Source organism: Diceros bicornis, chromosome 4 (genome assembly GCF_020826845.1).
Source record: "Diceros bicornis minor isolate mBicDic1 chromosome 4, mDicBic1.mat.cur, whole genome shotgun sequence".
Taxonomy (NCBI): domain Eukaryota; kingdom Metazoa; phylum Chordata; class Mammalia; order Perissodactyla; family Rhinocerotidae; genus Diceros; species Diceros bicornis.
In genome coordinates this window covers 69,463,540-69,480,199 of record NC_080743.1, presented here as the reverse complement: position 1 = coordinate 69,480,199, position 16,660 = coordinate 69,463,540, and the positions used below count along the sequence as shown (strand labels likewise).

General features: G+C 40.9%; 1 protein-coding gene across 1 annotated transcript in view; it reads right to left on the bottom strand.

Annotated features, from left to right (window-relative positions):
* The window catches only part of DDR2 (discoidin domain receptor tyrosine kinase 2), a 152,205-nt gene that overhangs the window by 10,453 nt on the left and 125,092 nt on the right, over positions 1 to 16,660 (bottom strand). The window contains exons 9-17 of the mRNA XM_058539706.1: positions 14,841 to 15,084; positions 11,651 to 11,713; positions 10,313 to 10,443; positions 7,250 to 7,460; positions 5,583 to 5,806; positions 4,202 to 4,329; positions 1,931 to 2,122; positions 1,408 to 1,642; positions 793 to 942 (exon numbers count right to left, since the gene is read on the bottom strand). Coding sequence (XP_058395689.1) covers positions 793 to 942; positions 1,408 to 1,642; positions 1,931 to 2,122; positions 4,202 to 4,329; positions 5,583 to 5,806; positions 7,250 to 7,460; positions 10,313 to 10,443; positions 11,651 to 11,713; positions 14,841 to 15,084 — 1,578 coding nt within the window. The remainder of the gene's footprint in view (positions 1 to 792; positions 943 to 1,407; positions 1,643 to 1,930; positions 2,123 to 4,201; positions 4,330 to 5,582; positions 5,807 to 7,249; positions 7,461 to 10,312; positions 10,444 to 11,650; positions 11,714 to 14,840; positions 15,085 to 16,660) is intronic.

Genomic DNA, 16,660 nt, shown 5'->3' with positions numbered 1-16,660 from the left:
ATTTTCAACCTGCATATTGCATTATCTCTTGTCATTCCTTTATCTTTTGCTTGCTTGGATCTATTTAAGCCACAGAAGATCCACTTTTTACTTTCTGCAAGAGTCTTTGCCCTCTCCCCAGCTGTTATCATTTTCCTGCTTGAGATGCCCCACTCCCAGGGTGTGCTGCAGCCAGGCCACTCTGCAGAGGTTCAGTGCTCCAGCCAATCAGCAAGCTTTAAATCCCACATCTCAAAGGAACTTTAAAAACTGAGCCAACCAAAGAAATCTTACAGTGTCTTAGCTAGGAATTAGTACCTTTGTCTTCTTAGAAACTGAGCTTTTCCTGAGCCCCGAGGGGCCACAACAGCTGGACCTGATCATCTCTGGGCATATAAGTCTAGAAACATTGCTAAATTTTTAACTAATGCTAATAAAACTCTTATTCACTTTTACACTTACATTTTTGTTCTTATTTTTTTCAACCAAAAGGACAACCAACACAGTCTAGATTAAGAAATGGATCAAACATGAGAGATAGGATTTTATTTCCTGGTATCTTTGATTAGGTATCTGTGATGTGACCCCCTCATACCCTCCAATGATCAATGGGTTGACACACGGATGAAGCGGAGTCTATGATGCCTGGGGAGGACCTTGGTCTTTCACATGATCTGGATAATTAGCAACAAAAGACTATCTCCCAGGTAACCCATCATCCAGCTCAGGCCTACCCTGCTAGGTCAGGACTTTCCTTTCTCTCTCCTTCAAAAGTACCCAAGTCCACATCCATCCTTCCCCAACAGTCCTCACCTGCCTCCCTTGGTCTCGGAAGAACTCTCCAGTATTCTCAATGACCTGTTCATCTGACAGCTGGGAATAGGGCTGCTCCTGGCAAAAGGTGAAAGTCTCCCACAGAGTCACCCCAAAGGCCCACACATCACTTGCTGTAGTGAATTTGCCCTGTTGAAGTAAGGAAAATAAGAGAAAATCAGAATAACTTGTGCACAACAAGAGCAGATTAGATTTTCATAATCTGGAGTTATCTCCCTTCCTCTACCCAGGACAAGGAATGCCAAAACATTTCTTTAAATGATAAGTTCTTTAATACCCTAAATTAATTAGGACCAATCAGTAGGTAGAAAGAGTAAAGAGAAAAAAAATGATACTAAATCCCTTATCATTATGGGTATACTTTTAACTTTTTTTCCCAAATTGTCTATAGCAAGCATGTTACATTTTATCAGCAGAAATAGGCAAATGTTAAAAAATAATAATTATTAGCACACGAAGAAAATCATTTCAAGTCAAAGAAAATATCGAAGTCTATTGTTTGCCTCCTGCTGTCTCAGATTTGTCCCTACATGCCAGGCACGCCTACCTACATGTCAGCTGCTAGGGTAGGGCTTACAAATGCTGGGAACTCACCAGCAAGATGCTCTCCCAAGACATCCAGCGGATAGGGAGCACTGCCCGGCCCTGGATCCGGTAGTAGTCACCACTGTACAGGTTTCTGCTCATTCCAAAGTCAGCTATCTTGATGGTATAGTTCTTACCGACTAAGCAGTTTCGTGTGGCCAGGTCTCGGTGGACAAAATTAAGAGAGGAAAGGTACTTCATGCCAGAGGCAATCTGGGTAGCCATAAACTTCAGGTTGGCATAACTGAGGAAATATAAAACAAGAGAGAAAGTAGCCTATGGAAAAAGGAAGCCGTGACAGGTACACATTCTAAAGTTGGTACCAACGAACTGGGTACTCAACATCTCATCTCTATTCTTCATGTATCTCTTTGTTTTCCCTCAAAGTGCAGTCACTCCATTATTCCCTGCACACTAACCTCCCCGGCCATCCCAGAACATTGATGAACTTTAAGGCTCACTGCTGCCCATCTTCACATCCCATGTTAGTCTCATGCACACAGGGAAGAGACGGAAGACCTGGCTTATTTACCTGACTGTGGGTACGTTGCTGGAGGAAGAATCGGGGGGCTCATGGCGGGAAAGAAACTGATTGAGATCTCCATTCTCCATGTACTCAGTGATCATGCAGAGAGGATCATCAGTGATGCACACAGCTAGAAGACGGATGATGTTTGCATCCTTGAGCCGGGACATGATCTTTATCTCCTTAAGAAAATCATTCCTTTGGAGGACACGGACATAGATAAACCCAGAGGTTGCCAGAGTTAGAAGCAAGAGGAGGAAGAAGACACAGCAAAATCTAGTCCTATCCGTGACACCAAGTCTTGTTTCCCTTTGGATAACCTTTGAAAGGGCAGAGAATTGGCACCTAGAAACTGTCTCATTCTACTCATCCTGGAATATGATGCACCCTTACTCAACAGTAATCTTTCTGAGAACATGAACCATGACTTATTCACATTTGTGAATTTGTCCCTAGTATCCCTAGTATCCCACAAAAGACATGCCACATCGAAAATGATTAATATTTGCTGAATCAAATATATGCTACTAAACACTACTCTGCATAATGAAACTTTTCACTGGAAATCATATCTTGAATGCACTAGGGTATTTAACTTTTTAAAAAGCCATGGAGTCATTCTGTTAATAAAGTGAAGACACTTTTTATAAAGTGAATAATCACCCTCTGATTTATCTTATAATTATTTATTTTCTCATACTGGCTTCTCTTAAAACAGGGTGCAATAGCAGTCAGTTGCAACACACATTTAGTAGTTTGCTCAAAACAGAGCTGTTTAAAGGTCATGGTGACGATGTGGGATTATTTCAAAAGAGGTACTCAGTTGGCCAAGACTAATACCTGTTTGAGTACATGGTGACAGCCACCCTTGAATCACAAAGTGGGCTATAACCTTCCCAGTAGCAATATTTGAGTTAGTGAGACCACTAGCCCACATTCTCAAAACCGTTGGAGCAGATCAGTTTTAAGTCTCCTGTGAGCTGTCTAGGAATCCTGGACTGGGAGTCATACCAGGTCAATATAAAACCCTGGAATTCCACGTAGTCCCATGCAACACCTCCCCTCTTTCATTCTCCCTTCTACCCAAACCAGAGGTTTCCACGTCTTGGGAGGGCCCAGAGTCTAGGCCACCCATCATTGCTAAATTGGAGTGGGCACAGGTGGAGGGACACCAAACCTCACCAACCAAAACAATGGGTAAAGGCTTTCTCATATCATATGGTTCTTCCCTCTGCTTGCCACTTTATCCACTCATGAGTTAAGATTAATGGTAGGAATACTCCATCTCTCTAGGGACCCAGAGGATGTCACTTTTTATTCATCCTAATATCCTTAAGATTAAAATTCTCAGTTAAAATTCCAAGACCTCCACAATTCTGTTCCCTCACCTTTCTTTCTTCTTCATTCTACATCCTGTCAATTGCAAGACTTTTAATGGAACCTTATCACCATTCTTGGAATTTATGATATTTGGGGAATAAGGATAATAAAATTTCTCTCACTTTGAATATCAGTGAGACAAATCAAGCCAACACAAATGGGAAAATGCATATGTTACCCAGATGTGCAGATTTCTCTGAGACACATACAACCAGCTTTCAATCAGCATGCCTCTCTGGGTGAGGATTAACTCACCATTACTGTAATGGAAAGGCTGTCAGACAACGAAGTATGGCTGGAAACTGCAATTTATGTAGTAAAGGATCCAAGAGATTATTAGCCAGTTTGAAAAACTGCTAAAGGACTGTGGATCCTTTTGTTTGAGGTCCATGGGTACTTTTCCGAGTAGAGGTAGCTTCTCATTTTGGGGGTTGCTGGACACAGAAGAAAAGGAGCATAAAAGAGAAAAAAAGGGATGAGAAAGTAAATAGAGATGCGAAAAAAAGGAGAATGGAAGAGGCTTAGCAAGAAAGATGTGCGTGATTTTCAAGTTTACCAAGAGGAGGTAATGACATTCAGGAGTATGTCTGTGTATAATGATTGAAGAAGTACATGTTCCGACTGTTGTGTATGTTGAAAAGTACAATGCTGTGCAAAGGGAGTTAGGAAGTAAATATGCAGCAAATACAATGGAAAATGTATATTTGTGTTTGAGAGAGATGGAGAACAAAGGTAAGGACTGCTGACCCATCAGCAAAATAAAGCCGAACAATAGAAACGTGAGGCAGCTCTAAGACCTTCCCATCTCAAAAGAAAAAATTGTTCAAATTTTTCAGGAGTGTTCCTGATCCTGAAGATGAAATACATAAAGGAAAATTCAAAATGCAGACCACAGACCTGGCATTCTTGTTGGCATCTGCTCGGAGCATTTTCACAGCCACCAGGACAGGCTGGTTGGCACTGACATCTAGGGCAAAATCTTTGTCTTTGAATTTTTCCATTCCCTCCACTTCACAGAGATGAACCTAGACAAAAGTCATCTAGTCTCAGCATCATCATTTCTCCTGAAGATGTCTCAGTACTCTTGCTGGGCATTTCCTGGAGATAAACTAACTCTTACAACTCAAGCAAAATAATCAAAAGACCAATAAGAAGATATGTGTAACATATCTTTGATTCAAATAATTGATTAAAAACAATGGTAAAGTACCCAGCTGATATGATATGTTACTGCTTTATAAAAGAAATATACATTGACTGGAACATTAAATATGTGAATGAATGAATCTATAACATAGTATTTTATTACAGTATTTTATTACCCACTATAAAATGCCATTTGGTATAAATGCTTGAACTCTGATTCAAGAAAGTTTAGTTACTGGATCATACAAACACAAGGCAATTTCCTCTCTAAGGTAATCCCTTAGTATGAGATTAGCCTTATAAGGAACCCCTATGTATTAGAACAGTAGAACAAGCCTGTGTTTTCAACCCAGGGGACAGAAGGAGTACATATAACACCACAACAGATGCCATGGACCCTTCAATCTGCACCAGCACCAAACCTACCCAAGGGTAAAGCATGCCACCGACACAGAAAACCAATAGCACATTCTTCTGAAACCAAGTGTCACACTTGGAGTGTAGATGGCAGTGTTGAAGAACTCCTGTTGCCACTTAAATCATTGCTTTGAGTTCTCAGAAGGTTCATGTGACTGACGTAAGAGTGAAAAGTCAAACATTACATGCATCATTCTGAGGGCAATTGGGAAGAGTGTTCCTCCTTATCGTAGTTGGTGATTCATTCCCTAGTGGCTGATTCTGGGACCAAAGGCAGGGGGGAGGTTGTTTTTGACCATTTTACACACAACTCCCATTAAAAGGAGAAAAACAAAGTGGCTATCAAGTAGCAGGGTGTTCTTGGACAGTTTATAAAAGATGATCACATCTTATGGGTCTCCACCCTCTGTAACCTGTTGTAAAAATTTTTGAAAATACTGAATATTTTTCAGGGTATCTGAAGTCTAGAGACTTTGCCTGCTTTAAAAACTCCTATACAAAGATCAGAAGACCCAGGAATTCCACAGCTATTTGACAAAGATGAGGTTGACCCAATGCTAGTCTTCTGGAGGATAATGCAAGGAAAGATAACTGGTGGAGACATTCAGCTGTGAATCCACTTTGGAAGGGAAACTTCACTCTACCAATTGGTTTTATTCAATCACTACCTTTAAGCTACCAAGAAGAGGAGGGACCACTCAAAGATTCAACTCACCTCCCCGAACTGGCCTTCTCCCAGCTTCTCCTTGAAAGTTAAGAGTTTCCTGGGGAACTCTTCCACAGCCACGTCTTTTCCTGAGAGCAGGTCCATGGTAACAGCAGGCACTGAGTAGGTGTTGCCTCCAGTCACGCCCTGGAGGTTCACAATGTCAGCCTCTGCATAGTGGGGCACCCCCTCAGGCCCATTGGGCTGGACCGGCTTCACAATGCCGCTGCAGCCTGGGAAGACAGTGGCAATGAGTCTCATTCCAAGGGGCATCTTTGGAGATCTCTCCAAGGAAGAAAATCTGAGAGGAGGGCTAGGACATGCCACTAAGACAGCCTAATCTACTCCACGACATTCTTATTTAGAGAACGGCTCCTCTAGAGACTCTTGTGGCCTTCAGAATACAGAGCATCATTTTATCTCTTGTTATTCTCCTCATATTACATGGTCACTAACAACCTCCTTGGCTAATCTTGTGGAATTTTGGTGAAGCTATAGGAAGGTTCATGATATATAGGAGTGGGAGTATTAAAAGTTGAAGATTTAATAGCATATTTTCTTAATTTTAAGATACCTTCACAGATTTAATAATTCATTTTAGGGATTAAAGAACTTTCTGATTAACTTTATATGATCTAGTTTAAGACACATCCTAACTTAAAAAAAACATTAAAATATGAGGCGACGGGGATGTTTTAGACTTCAGAAAATAGGTAAATTACTTCAGTTCAGCCTAGGAAATAAATCAGTTTATATATTTTTTTCTTGCTGTCTCTGTAAAATTCCCTGAGTTCAATGAGCTCTTTCGATGTCTGCTATCCACTGAGTGATGAATGCGTGTTAGTTTCCTTTCTTCTTTCGGAAAGACTCCTTGAAAAGCCTCTGCTTTCATATTTAGCCCTATCTACTTCTCCATCCAGCTCTCTCCTGAACACCACAAGTCCTCTTCTACTGACTTGGGTCACTTTGGTTGCTGACCTTATGGAAAAGCTGCTCTGAGCCTCAGTGATCACCCAAGCGTCCCTTCTGATGTCACTCTGCTGCACTTGTTAAAAACATTGGGATGCGAATCAACTGGCACTGTTTTATCAAAGCAATGTTTTCATGGAAAAGGAAAGAAATATCTACTTTCATAATAAAACCTTGTGTTATTCTAATAAATTTTCACCAAAGAGAAATCAACAAAAATGAGATAACTCAATTATCCAGATGGCTAAGAAACTTGGAATCCCAGGATGTCTTTAGCTTCATTTATTTATTTTTTCTCCAAGTGAAATTCTAGCCCTGAATTTACCCCTAATGATCATTAGTATTGGGTGAGCACTTTATCTTGGCCTTCTCACTTTGCTCCTACATAAAATGAGGAGACTGAACTAGTTGACCGGTTTAGGTTCTTCCAGTGTTAACACCTTAGTAACACCTCTTATTTATTTTCTTCCTCTTCCCCCTGTGGGTCCCTCCAAACATCTGCTATGTTTATTAGCAAAGGAGAAGTGCTCATATTAGGCTCTGAGCAGCAGCAGACCAAATCTAGAAAGGGAGTGTGAACTTCTCAGGAGAATGTGGACTTCTCTAGACTAAAGCCAGATTTGGTTGAGTAGGAGCAATAGTGTCACATCTTCACAATACTTAGCAAAGCTTCTCCCTCGATTCCCTGCCCACTATTTCATCCTCACCTGACTCTTCCTCCCCTGGAGCAAATTCTGGGAGTTTTCGTATCAGCCTGGACGGCTCCTGGTAGTCAGGGCGAAGGGGAAAGATGCGATCATAAGTGGAGTTGGACTCCTGCTCACTTGGCGATGAGGAGCGGTTATTGTTGAACATGCTGGACTCGCTTGGCAGGGAAAGGCTGACTGTCATTTCATCATCCAGCATCCTCCGGGAAGCCTGAAGGAGAAGGACAGGGAGAAAGGCATGTTGGTGCAAAGGGGATCATCATGTCCTCTTCTTCTTAAACCCAGCTCTTCCACTCAGATGAGTTAACTCTTTAATACTCAAACTCCAGAAGCACTGCAGGTGACAGGGATGCAGTCTGGTTCTACAAATGCCTATGTTGTAGAAACTTAGCATAATCTTTCGTTTCTTCAACACAGAATTTGACCTCTAAATTTCTGCACTGCCAACGTTCATTAACTTTCGTTGAAGTTCTTATAAGCATTATTTCCATGACATTATAAGAACCTCTTAGGAGCCAGTCAAAGAACTTCTCAATCTTACGGAGTTTTCAATGTTCTATTAAATAATGGATTTTTCTGACTTATCCTTTAACTGCTTTGATTTTGTGTAGACATAAATTACTGATTTATTACTGATCACTTTGGCACTGTAGGTTAGCATGATACCCCTCAACCCTGCAGTTTTACTAACCAAAAATAAAATGGCTACAAAAGGGGAAAGGAAAGCCCTATATGTCTGGGGATATTGAGGCGAATTACATCTAATACAGGAATAAGAAGAATAAAACAACTGATTGTTTTGGCATCTTGTCTAATGTGACCTGCCTGCCTTCAAAAGGAAAATTCCAGAATCTGAATATATATGACTATTTGGATTTAAACATATAAAATGCTCCACTCCAAGAAATACACTTTGAATGCTCAGTGAAGAAACTTAGATGTCTGCCTCATCTTCTAGACTAAAAGATTCTTTGTTACAGTAACATCCCCAATACTCAGGATGGAGCCCAGCACAGAGCAGATACTCAATAAATACAGGTTGAATTTCTCAAAAAAAGAATGCTGAGGACACCATCAGAAGTATCCTACAAATAAAGCTATAGTCTAAAGCTATTTGGAGTAATGTTTCTAGAGATTTATGCATATGCTTTTAAGGGTTTTCCACAAAAGTTTATGTCCCCAGGAAGAAACCTTCTGTCATTTCAGAGCATCTTGAGTTATCTTACTCAGGATGTAGAGGTGTGGAAAGAATTTATTGAAGAACCAAGTTAAACACTCAAGGGCAAAAGTTTTGCTTTCTCTTTTACCTGGAGAGTCTCCAATCGAACATTCCTCTCCAGCGCCTGAATATATTCCAATGGGACCCAGAAGAAAGACCCGGAGAAGTGTGGTAAATTCTGGCTCAAAGAGAAAAATAGCTCATAGAGTAGAGAACACAGACCCTCCCCCCTCAACTAAAATGCAGTCATAACAGACTATTTAATAAGGACATACACCAGCTTGAAGGTGTCCAATGAACCTGCAGTCCACCAGCGTCTACCACTACCACTCTTTGCTACTCCTCACCTTGGAATTTAGATACCCAGTGTGTTCCAGCATTCTGGAAAGGTTTTGATAAAACACAAAAGAAGAAAGGTTTTGATATCACCTCATCATGCCAGTGGGTAAGCTCTCTGTGGATTCTGCATTTCAGTCTTCAGCCACTATTAATGGATTGAAAGCTTTATATTAGGTAAAGCATTTTCAGACTGATGATAAGGTCCTTGTGCAAAGCAACAAGATCCTCTCTTCTGTGAAATATTCCTGCCTAAAAACCTTAAAATAAACTTCAACCATCTCCACTGAATGTGGAATAGGTCAGAAGGAATTGCAGGCTACTTGTCTGGGTCGTTCCCCTCACTTCTCTGACTTGAGCCCCTTCTCTCCTTTCCTACATCCAAAGAGTTCTGGAGATTCAAGTCCATTCTCATGGTGTCCTTTCCCCTCTTCTAGTACATACTCCTGAGAGAGGAGATCAATCAGGCTATACCCTCCCTCCTGTTCCCTGCCCTCGATAGGCAGTTCACAGCTCAGAGCTTCTATGACCTCTCACAGTCCACATCTATTTGAACTCATTGACCAGGGAAGGGTTCCATGGCCAAAGGTAGAAACAATCATCAACAGACCCCAAGAGCACCAGACTCTTAGTAGCAGTGCCCAAAGAGCTGCTATTTGGCCTAAGAAACCAAGAAAAGTCATAGATATACCATCTTTGACAGAATGCATATATTTTGGAAAAAAAAGAAGCCAACATACTTCAAGGCTGACAATTGGAACGAGCATAGAAAACAGTATATTAGTTGTATGACCTTGAAGCACATCACATTTTCTCATCAAAAAAACAGTTCAAATATAACTACTATGCCCAACTCACTATTATTCAATGAGGTTCAAGTAAAATGATACACAGGAAAAAAAGACTTTGTAGACTGTAAAGTGTTAGACAACTGTAATAAAAATTATTCAGATAATTTGGGCTGGACAAAAAGAATCTGAGGAGGCACTCAGAGGCATGCATAGTCACAGCTTTCAATACACAAAGAAGTAGAAATAGAATTCTGAGAAACGTGGCTTGAATATTAATGAGGTTAGCTGTTTTTCTACACACACACGCTCAAAACAAACAAGCAAACAGAAAAAGAAGAGAAGGAACAGCTTTATCAGAAATTTTAGTGCATCAGAATCACTTGTCAATTTTTTTTTAAATACAGATATCTGCACGCTCTCCCAAACTCAGTGAATCCGAATCTTCAAAGGAGATGCCTGAGCTGAAATTCAGTGTACTGGAAGAATTTGCTCATCTTTCTAGGGAGGTTCCATTCTAAAAACAAGAAAATGGACTTAGCTTATTCTTTTCTGACTCCTTTCAGCAACAAACTTCTCCATTCCTGTGCTTCTTGGCAGCCTCAGTTAACTCTCTAACCATTTATAAATTCTCATAATTTGCCTATTACTCCTGGGGTAACCGTGGCTTAGAAAAGGGCAGAGCAGCTTCCTAACCATGATTGTTCTGCATCTCCTCACCTTCTCCAGCATTTTCTGCCAAAACTGCCTCCAGAGAATGATGACAATGATGGCCAGAAGGATGAAGATGATGGCCACCAAACAGCCAATCAGGATCCGAGTGTTGCTGTCATCGACTTTAAGCATTGGATCTGTGACCAGGAAGAAAAAGATGGAGAATATTATCATCTCCTGGGGCAAGGAAAAGTCTAGGAGAGTGGACTAGATACAGGGAAGTAGAACCTTCCCCCTCAGGATAATTCCACAAAATGCCACCTGAACACTGCTGCTTGTTCTTGGTCTTGCTACTTCTGTACTACTTTGCTCCTTTATCCTACAGACCTCCTCCATGGGACAGCAGCCTCCTCCTCACGTATCACACTGGATAACGGAGAGGTTTTCCATTCTTCCAAAATTTTGTTCCTTTATTGTCACAGCCTGGGTCTACTGGCCCCTAATCACACCTCATGAAAAGCAGGTGGAAAAGCAGTTTCACAATTTGTCTTCTTTGAGACACGTTCAAGTTCACTGAGAGTCCTCTTTGTAGACACTTGATCACACATGTTTCCTGGATTGCTGCCTCATACGGCCAGTGACTGTCTGAAGCAATGGATATACTCTTTTTCTTCATTATTTTATTGAGGTCATATTGGCTTACAATATGGTGCAAATTTCAGGTGTACACAATAGCCAAGATGCGGAAGCAACCCAAGTGCCCATCCATGGAAGAATGAATAAAGAAGATGTGGTGTGTGTATATATATATATATATATATATATATATATATATATATATATGTGTGTGTATATATATATATATATATACACACACACACACACACACAATGGAATACTACTCAGCCATAAAAAAAGACAAAATCATGCCATTTGCGACAACACGGATGGACCTTGAGGGTATTATGCTAAGCGAAATAAGACAGACAGAGAAAGACAAACACCGTATGATTTCACTCATATGTGGATACACTTTTGCATAAATATCTCCAGTTGGAGAGACTAGCATTTTATTTCATAGACTTCCACCCATTCATTGAGATCCCCACTACGGCTCTTACCTAGAAATGTCCCTTTCCCTGTTCCTGCCTCAAGCTTCCCAAACTTTCATGGATCAATTGGAACAACTCCAGACTCTGCCTGAGCTGAAGAATCACATAAACCAGCGGTGAAGAGAGTAAGGTTAGGCCCATAACATTGGAGGTGAGCTGTCCTGTCTTTCCAGGGCTACTCTTTATCCAGAGCCACCTGGTATCAAGGCTCCTACACAGACAGTCAGGCCTTTGCACGTCTCCACCCTTCTTCATCCGCCAGGAGATTGTTATAACTAGGACTCACACATACCATAGGTTGTAGGTGCCACAGGTAAGGTGGGCAGGGCTCCAGAGTTGTTGTACATCGCAGCATCTGTTACAAAACAACGGGAAGTCAGAGCTGGGGAGAAGACAGCTAAGTAGCGGTTTTTCTGAAGGCAGAGTGTGACCTAGCACATTGTGAAATCAATTTAGTGGGTTGCCACCAGCCTTTCTTAAAAATGAAATCATGTAATATAGTAAATAAAAAATACCACCATTCATCTACATAGTATGGGCAACTTTGTTGTAAAATTTTTGTTTAAACTTTTACATACTAGGTGTCATGGTACAAAAAGTTTAAGAAACAGTGGTTGAGAGGAGTGTGACCACATATTATCATAAAGCATGCATGGGAAGTGAGACTCAAATTCAGCAAAATGTAGACAGAATACCGTGTGTAAGTGGGCATGAAACAGACATAGTGCTAAGAGGCTCTTTCCTTCAAGGAAACTGAATTGTTTATTGAAGGGTTTTCACTATGCTTCATTGCTCTCGCCCTTTAATTTATAAACTAAGTCTTCATCCTTACAGATAGATTATTGATATCAGAGCATCCTTTACTGTGATGTTGCAGCTTCTAAGACTTGATCTCAAGAGTGTATTTGCCAGATTGATGTTGGCAAGTAATTATTCCCTCTGACTTGTCTAATCAAGAATTAGAATATGTATTTCCCTCCTAAGAGACATTCTCTCCAAAAATCCTAATTTTTCTTCCTCCTAGCATTATTATACAAATAGGGAGGCATTTGGCATCTACATATATTCAGGTATTTTCTGAATTGGGTCCTCAGGCTCCATTGAAAACTAATATTATTATGACATTGGATTTAAAGCTCAAGAGATCCCAGGAGTCAAAAACTATAATCCAAAGCTATAATTAGCTATAATAAGATAAATGTACCAATTACTCTGCTGAGATAATCATTGAGAATGCATGGAAATCTATCGTTCCCCAGTTAACACTTACAGTGTAAGTGACACTGCCTTTGAACATCTAAATTTCTGCTCTTAATGAAAACTTCACATAAAATAATCATTTACTTTTAGATTAAATCTTTATAACAGAAGGCATTGAGGCACCAAACCTGTTTTTCTAAACATATGCTCTATATTTTTATCAGTACATCGTTTTTTTGTGTGTTTGTGAGGAAGATCAGCCCTGAGCTAATACCCATGCCAATCCTCCTCTTTTTGCTGAGGAAGATTGGCCCTGGGCTAACATCTGTGTCCATCTTCCTCTACTTTATATGGGACGCCACCACAGCACTGCCTGACAAGCGGTGCGTTGGTGCACGCCTGGGATCCAAACCCTGGGCTGCCAGCAGCAGAGCACACGCACTTAATCACTGCACCATGGGGCCGGCCCATATCAGTACATCTTAATGAGCAAACTCTCTCGAAATTTTCTTCTTTTAAAAATCAAATCAGGAAGTATGGGGTCTTCTGGTTTATCTTTAAATTAGTCTTTCCTTTTCTCTTCTGTTATCTTTTGCCTATATATACTTTTCTTCCAGGCTCAGTACAAGTCTCACTCCTTTGACAATGTCCATTACAAATCCACCCTCTAGTGGCCTCTCTCCTTCTGACCACTTATTGTTGGTACCACTTTGAGCATCTTTTGAAAAATCATCATATAGGTTTTGTACCCGCATCTAAATTGTGATGGTACAGACAATGTCCTAAATGCCTTTTAACTTTTCAAGACTAGGCACAGTCCCTATTACCCAGTTTGTGGTCTCTAAATACCATTTTCCACTCGAAGGAACCAAGAGTGTTTGAGAAAATGGTTGATTTCACATCTAGGGCAGTAAATGTTCAAAATGAGCTTGGGGCATCTCATTATTTCAGAAAACAAGATAGTTATAAAGGCACATAGGGTCCAATCCAAAGAACACATAGCAAGCTTAAAGGTGTGTGCTCTGGTCAAACATAGAATAATTTGAGCATCAAAAAGAATAATAATTGCAACTGATTAAACATATTGAATTTATGAAAAGCAATGAATGTATAATGATACTGAAAATAAAAAGACAAGGATGAAAAACAAAACTCAGTAGACACCATTAAACGTTGCTAGGGCATCAACTCATTACTCGAAATTGATGAAGAGAAAAAAATTAATCATGTAATCCTGCCCTTCTAATGTGAACTGTTATCTCAGGGTAAACAAGTGCACAAGGAATAGTTCTTCTATTCAGAAGAAATTCAGGGGCCAGCTCGGTGGCGCAAGTGGTTAAGTGCACGCGCTCTGCTGTGGCGGCCCGGGGTTCACTGGTTCGGATCCCGGGCTCGCACCAATGCACTGCTTGGCAAGCCATGCTGTGGCGGTGCCCCATATAAAGTGGAGGAAGATGGGCACCGATGTTAGCCCAGGGCCAGTCTGCCTCAGCAAAAAAAGAGGAGGATTGGCAGATGTTAGCACAAGGCTGATCTTCCTCACAAAAAAAAAAAAAAGAAAGAAAAGAAATTGAGCTAATAAGTGCAGAAGGAATAAAAGAATTAGAAAATCACCTTTTAACAATCCCCAATGAAATAAATAATTCAAGCAGTGGTCATCAGTGGAAGGTAGAACCTAAGGTAGAAGTTTATGGGGAACTTTCTTCTGAAGAGGTAATCACCTGAGCCCAGAGATCAATCTCAGCATCACTAAAAGTCAGAGAATCTAACACTGCATCCCAGCGATGAGGTTCAACATCAAGTACACAGCACTACCTATGAAAAATCCTGGACAAAAATAAATATTGGACTTGAATCAAATTAGCCTGTAGATATAACCTCCAGGCTACAGGATGACAGAGGATAGAGGCTATCAATAAATATTATTTATTTAGAAATTTTCCTTTAAATATTTTAATGCTGCTTACGTGTGCTTCCCCTTAACTGACTTAATTTATATAAAGTTTTTAACACATTGTACTCTTATTATTTTAAATCCTTCATCTTACAACTCTTTTAGACAAATAGGTGGGAGCCCAGTAAATATTCTCTCCACTTCCATCTCATCTCTGCCCTTCCACAATTAAAACTAGTTGCACAAAAGATTCTCTGTATCCACCAATGAGGAGCCACCTGTACAACCCTCCTCCTCCCAGAGATCTGCCCATGAGAAGCTCCAGACACATGCCTGCCTCCTTCACCACCCTGCTCCCACTTCCCTAAGGGGCCCCTGAGCTCCCAACCTGATTGGAAGGTGATCTCACTGAACATCATCCAGGTGTCAGCAAAATGGTATTGGCACTTGATGGCACTGGCCATGCGGTGATGGAGAGGCACTGTGACGAACCGAGCACTGGGGTTGACGTCATCCAGGACAAGGGGAAAGGAGACGGCATTAGGTTCCCACTCATTGGCTTCAGAGCGGAAGTAGCACTGTACCTCCTTAAAGATCTTCACACCTTTAGCAAACATGTTGTTGCAGTGGACCTGGCAGAGAAAGAGGCATGTGAGTGACAGGCTGACACTGCTAGGTAGCATGAGGACATAGTGCAAGCTAACCCGGTAAGACACTAAACCATTTCTCTAAGCACCACTCTTGATGAATAGTTGGTGCTCTGCAGTCTTTTGGCTTGTCCCTTCTAGGAACCCACGGTGGCAGCGATACATTGGTCTAGCCTTATAAAACCTGGGTGGCTATCTCAGTCACCTCTAGGCAACCGTGTGCCCCTAGCCACCTCATTTCATGTTGCTGGGAGTAGTCTCCTCATCTGTTAAATGAGGGCTGGACCAACATCGTCTCAGGTACTTCCTTTCCCTTGATAGTCTCAAGTCTATAATCCTCTCAAACACAGTTGCTGTCTACCCCGAATCAAGCTATTCTGAACTGAGGTAAGAGGAAGACCTCCATCGTCCTTCCTCCTTCATACATCCCAAAGCCAGTTTACTCCTCCCAACAGGTTTAGTTGGGAAACCTGAAATAATACATAATCCAAAGCAATTTCATCTTTCTCTTTAGAAATCTCTTTTCAAGTGCTATGTATTAGCATTTTTCAGCCAAAGACACAAAACTTAATGATCTCTCTTAATTAAATTCAGTTTAGGTGAAGCTATTCTGATGAAGACATCCAGTCTTCCTCAGAGATATTTTCCGAGATGAGAAAAGAAGGTCTTTTGGAAGGTAGCTACATCCTCTTGCCTGCTCTCATAACTCTTTCACCCAGATTATCTGTATGGCTTTTAAGGGTCCTAAGGAACAAAGAATTCACAACAGTTCCTCTGTAGCACCTTGCTGTGTTTCATTTCCTTCCAAAATGGAAGGTGCATATTTGTAACTAAGTTAAGTTCCTCGTGGTAGCTCACTAACATTTCCTCTGGCTCAGTGTTACATGGAAAATGGAGCTTTGCTGGTCACTATCTCCTGAATTTACAGTCTTCATAGGTTGGAAAAGCATCACTGTCATTCTCAGAATATATTTGCTGTTCCATTTTAATGTCTTGCCTAGGTCCTGAATTGTAATCTTTTAACTGTCTTCACTACCCTCCCCTGATTTCTGGATAGTCAATACAGGATTACAGGATTCAGAATTTATTTTTAACTGAGGAAGAAGCAACAATGATTATAGAAATTTAATGACTGAAGAAACAGACCAGAGATACTCTAAAAGAATAGAATCAGGGGCCAGCCCGGTGGAGTAGTGGTTGAGTTCAAGCACTCTACTTTGGTGGCCCAAGGTTGGCAGGTCGGATCCTGGGCACAGATCTACACATTGCTCATCAAGCCATGCTGTGGTGGTGTCCCACATACAAAATAGAGGAAGATTGGCACAGATGTTAGCTCAGGGACAATCTGCCTCAAGCAAAAAGAGTAAGATTGGCGACAAATGTTAGCTCAGAGCTGGTCTTCCTCACCAAAAAAAGACTACAATCATAGAATATTAGAGCAACTGGAGACTTTAAAAATCATCTAGTCCAACTCTCTATTTACTAATGAGGAAGCTGGTGCTCAGAGAGGTTTGACTTACCTGTGGTCAGTCAACAACAGAACTGAGTCTAGAACGTTAGA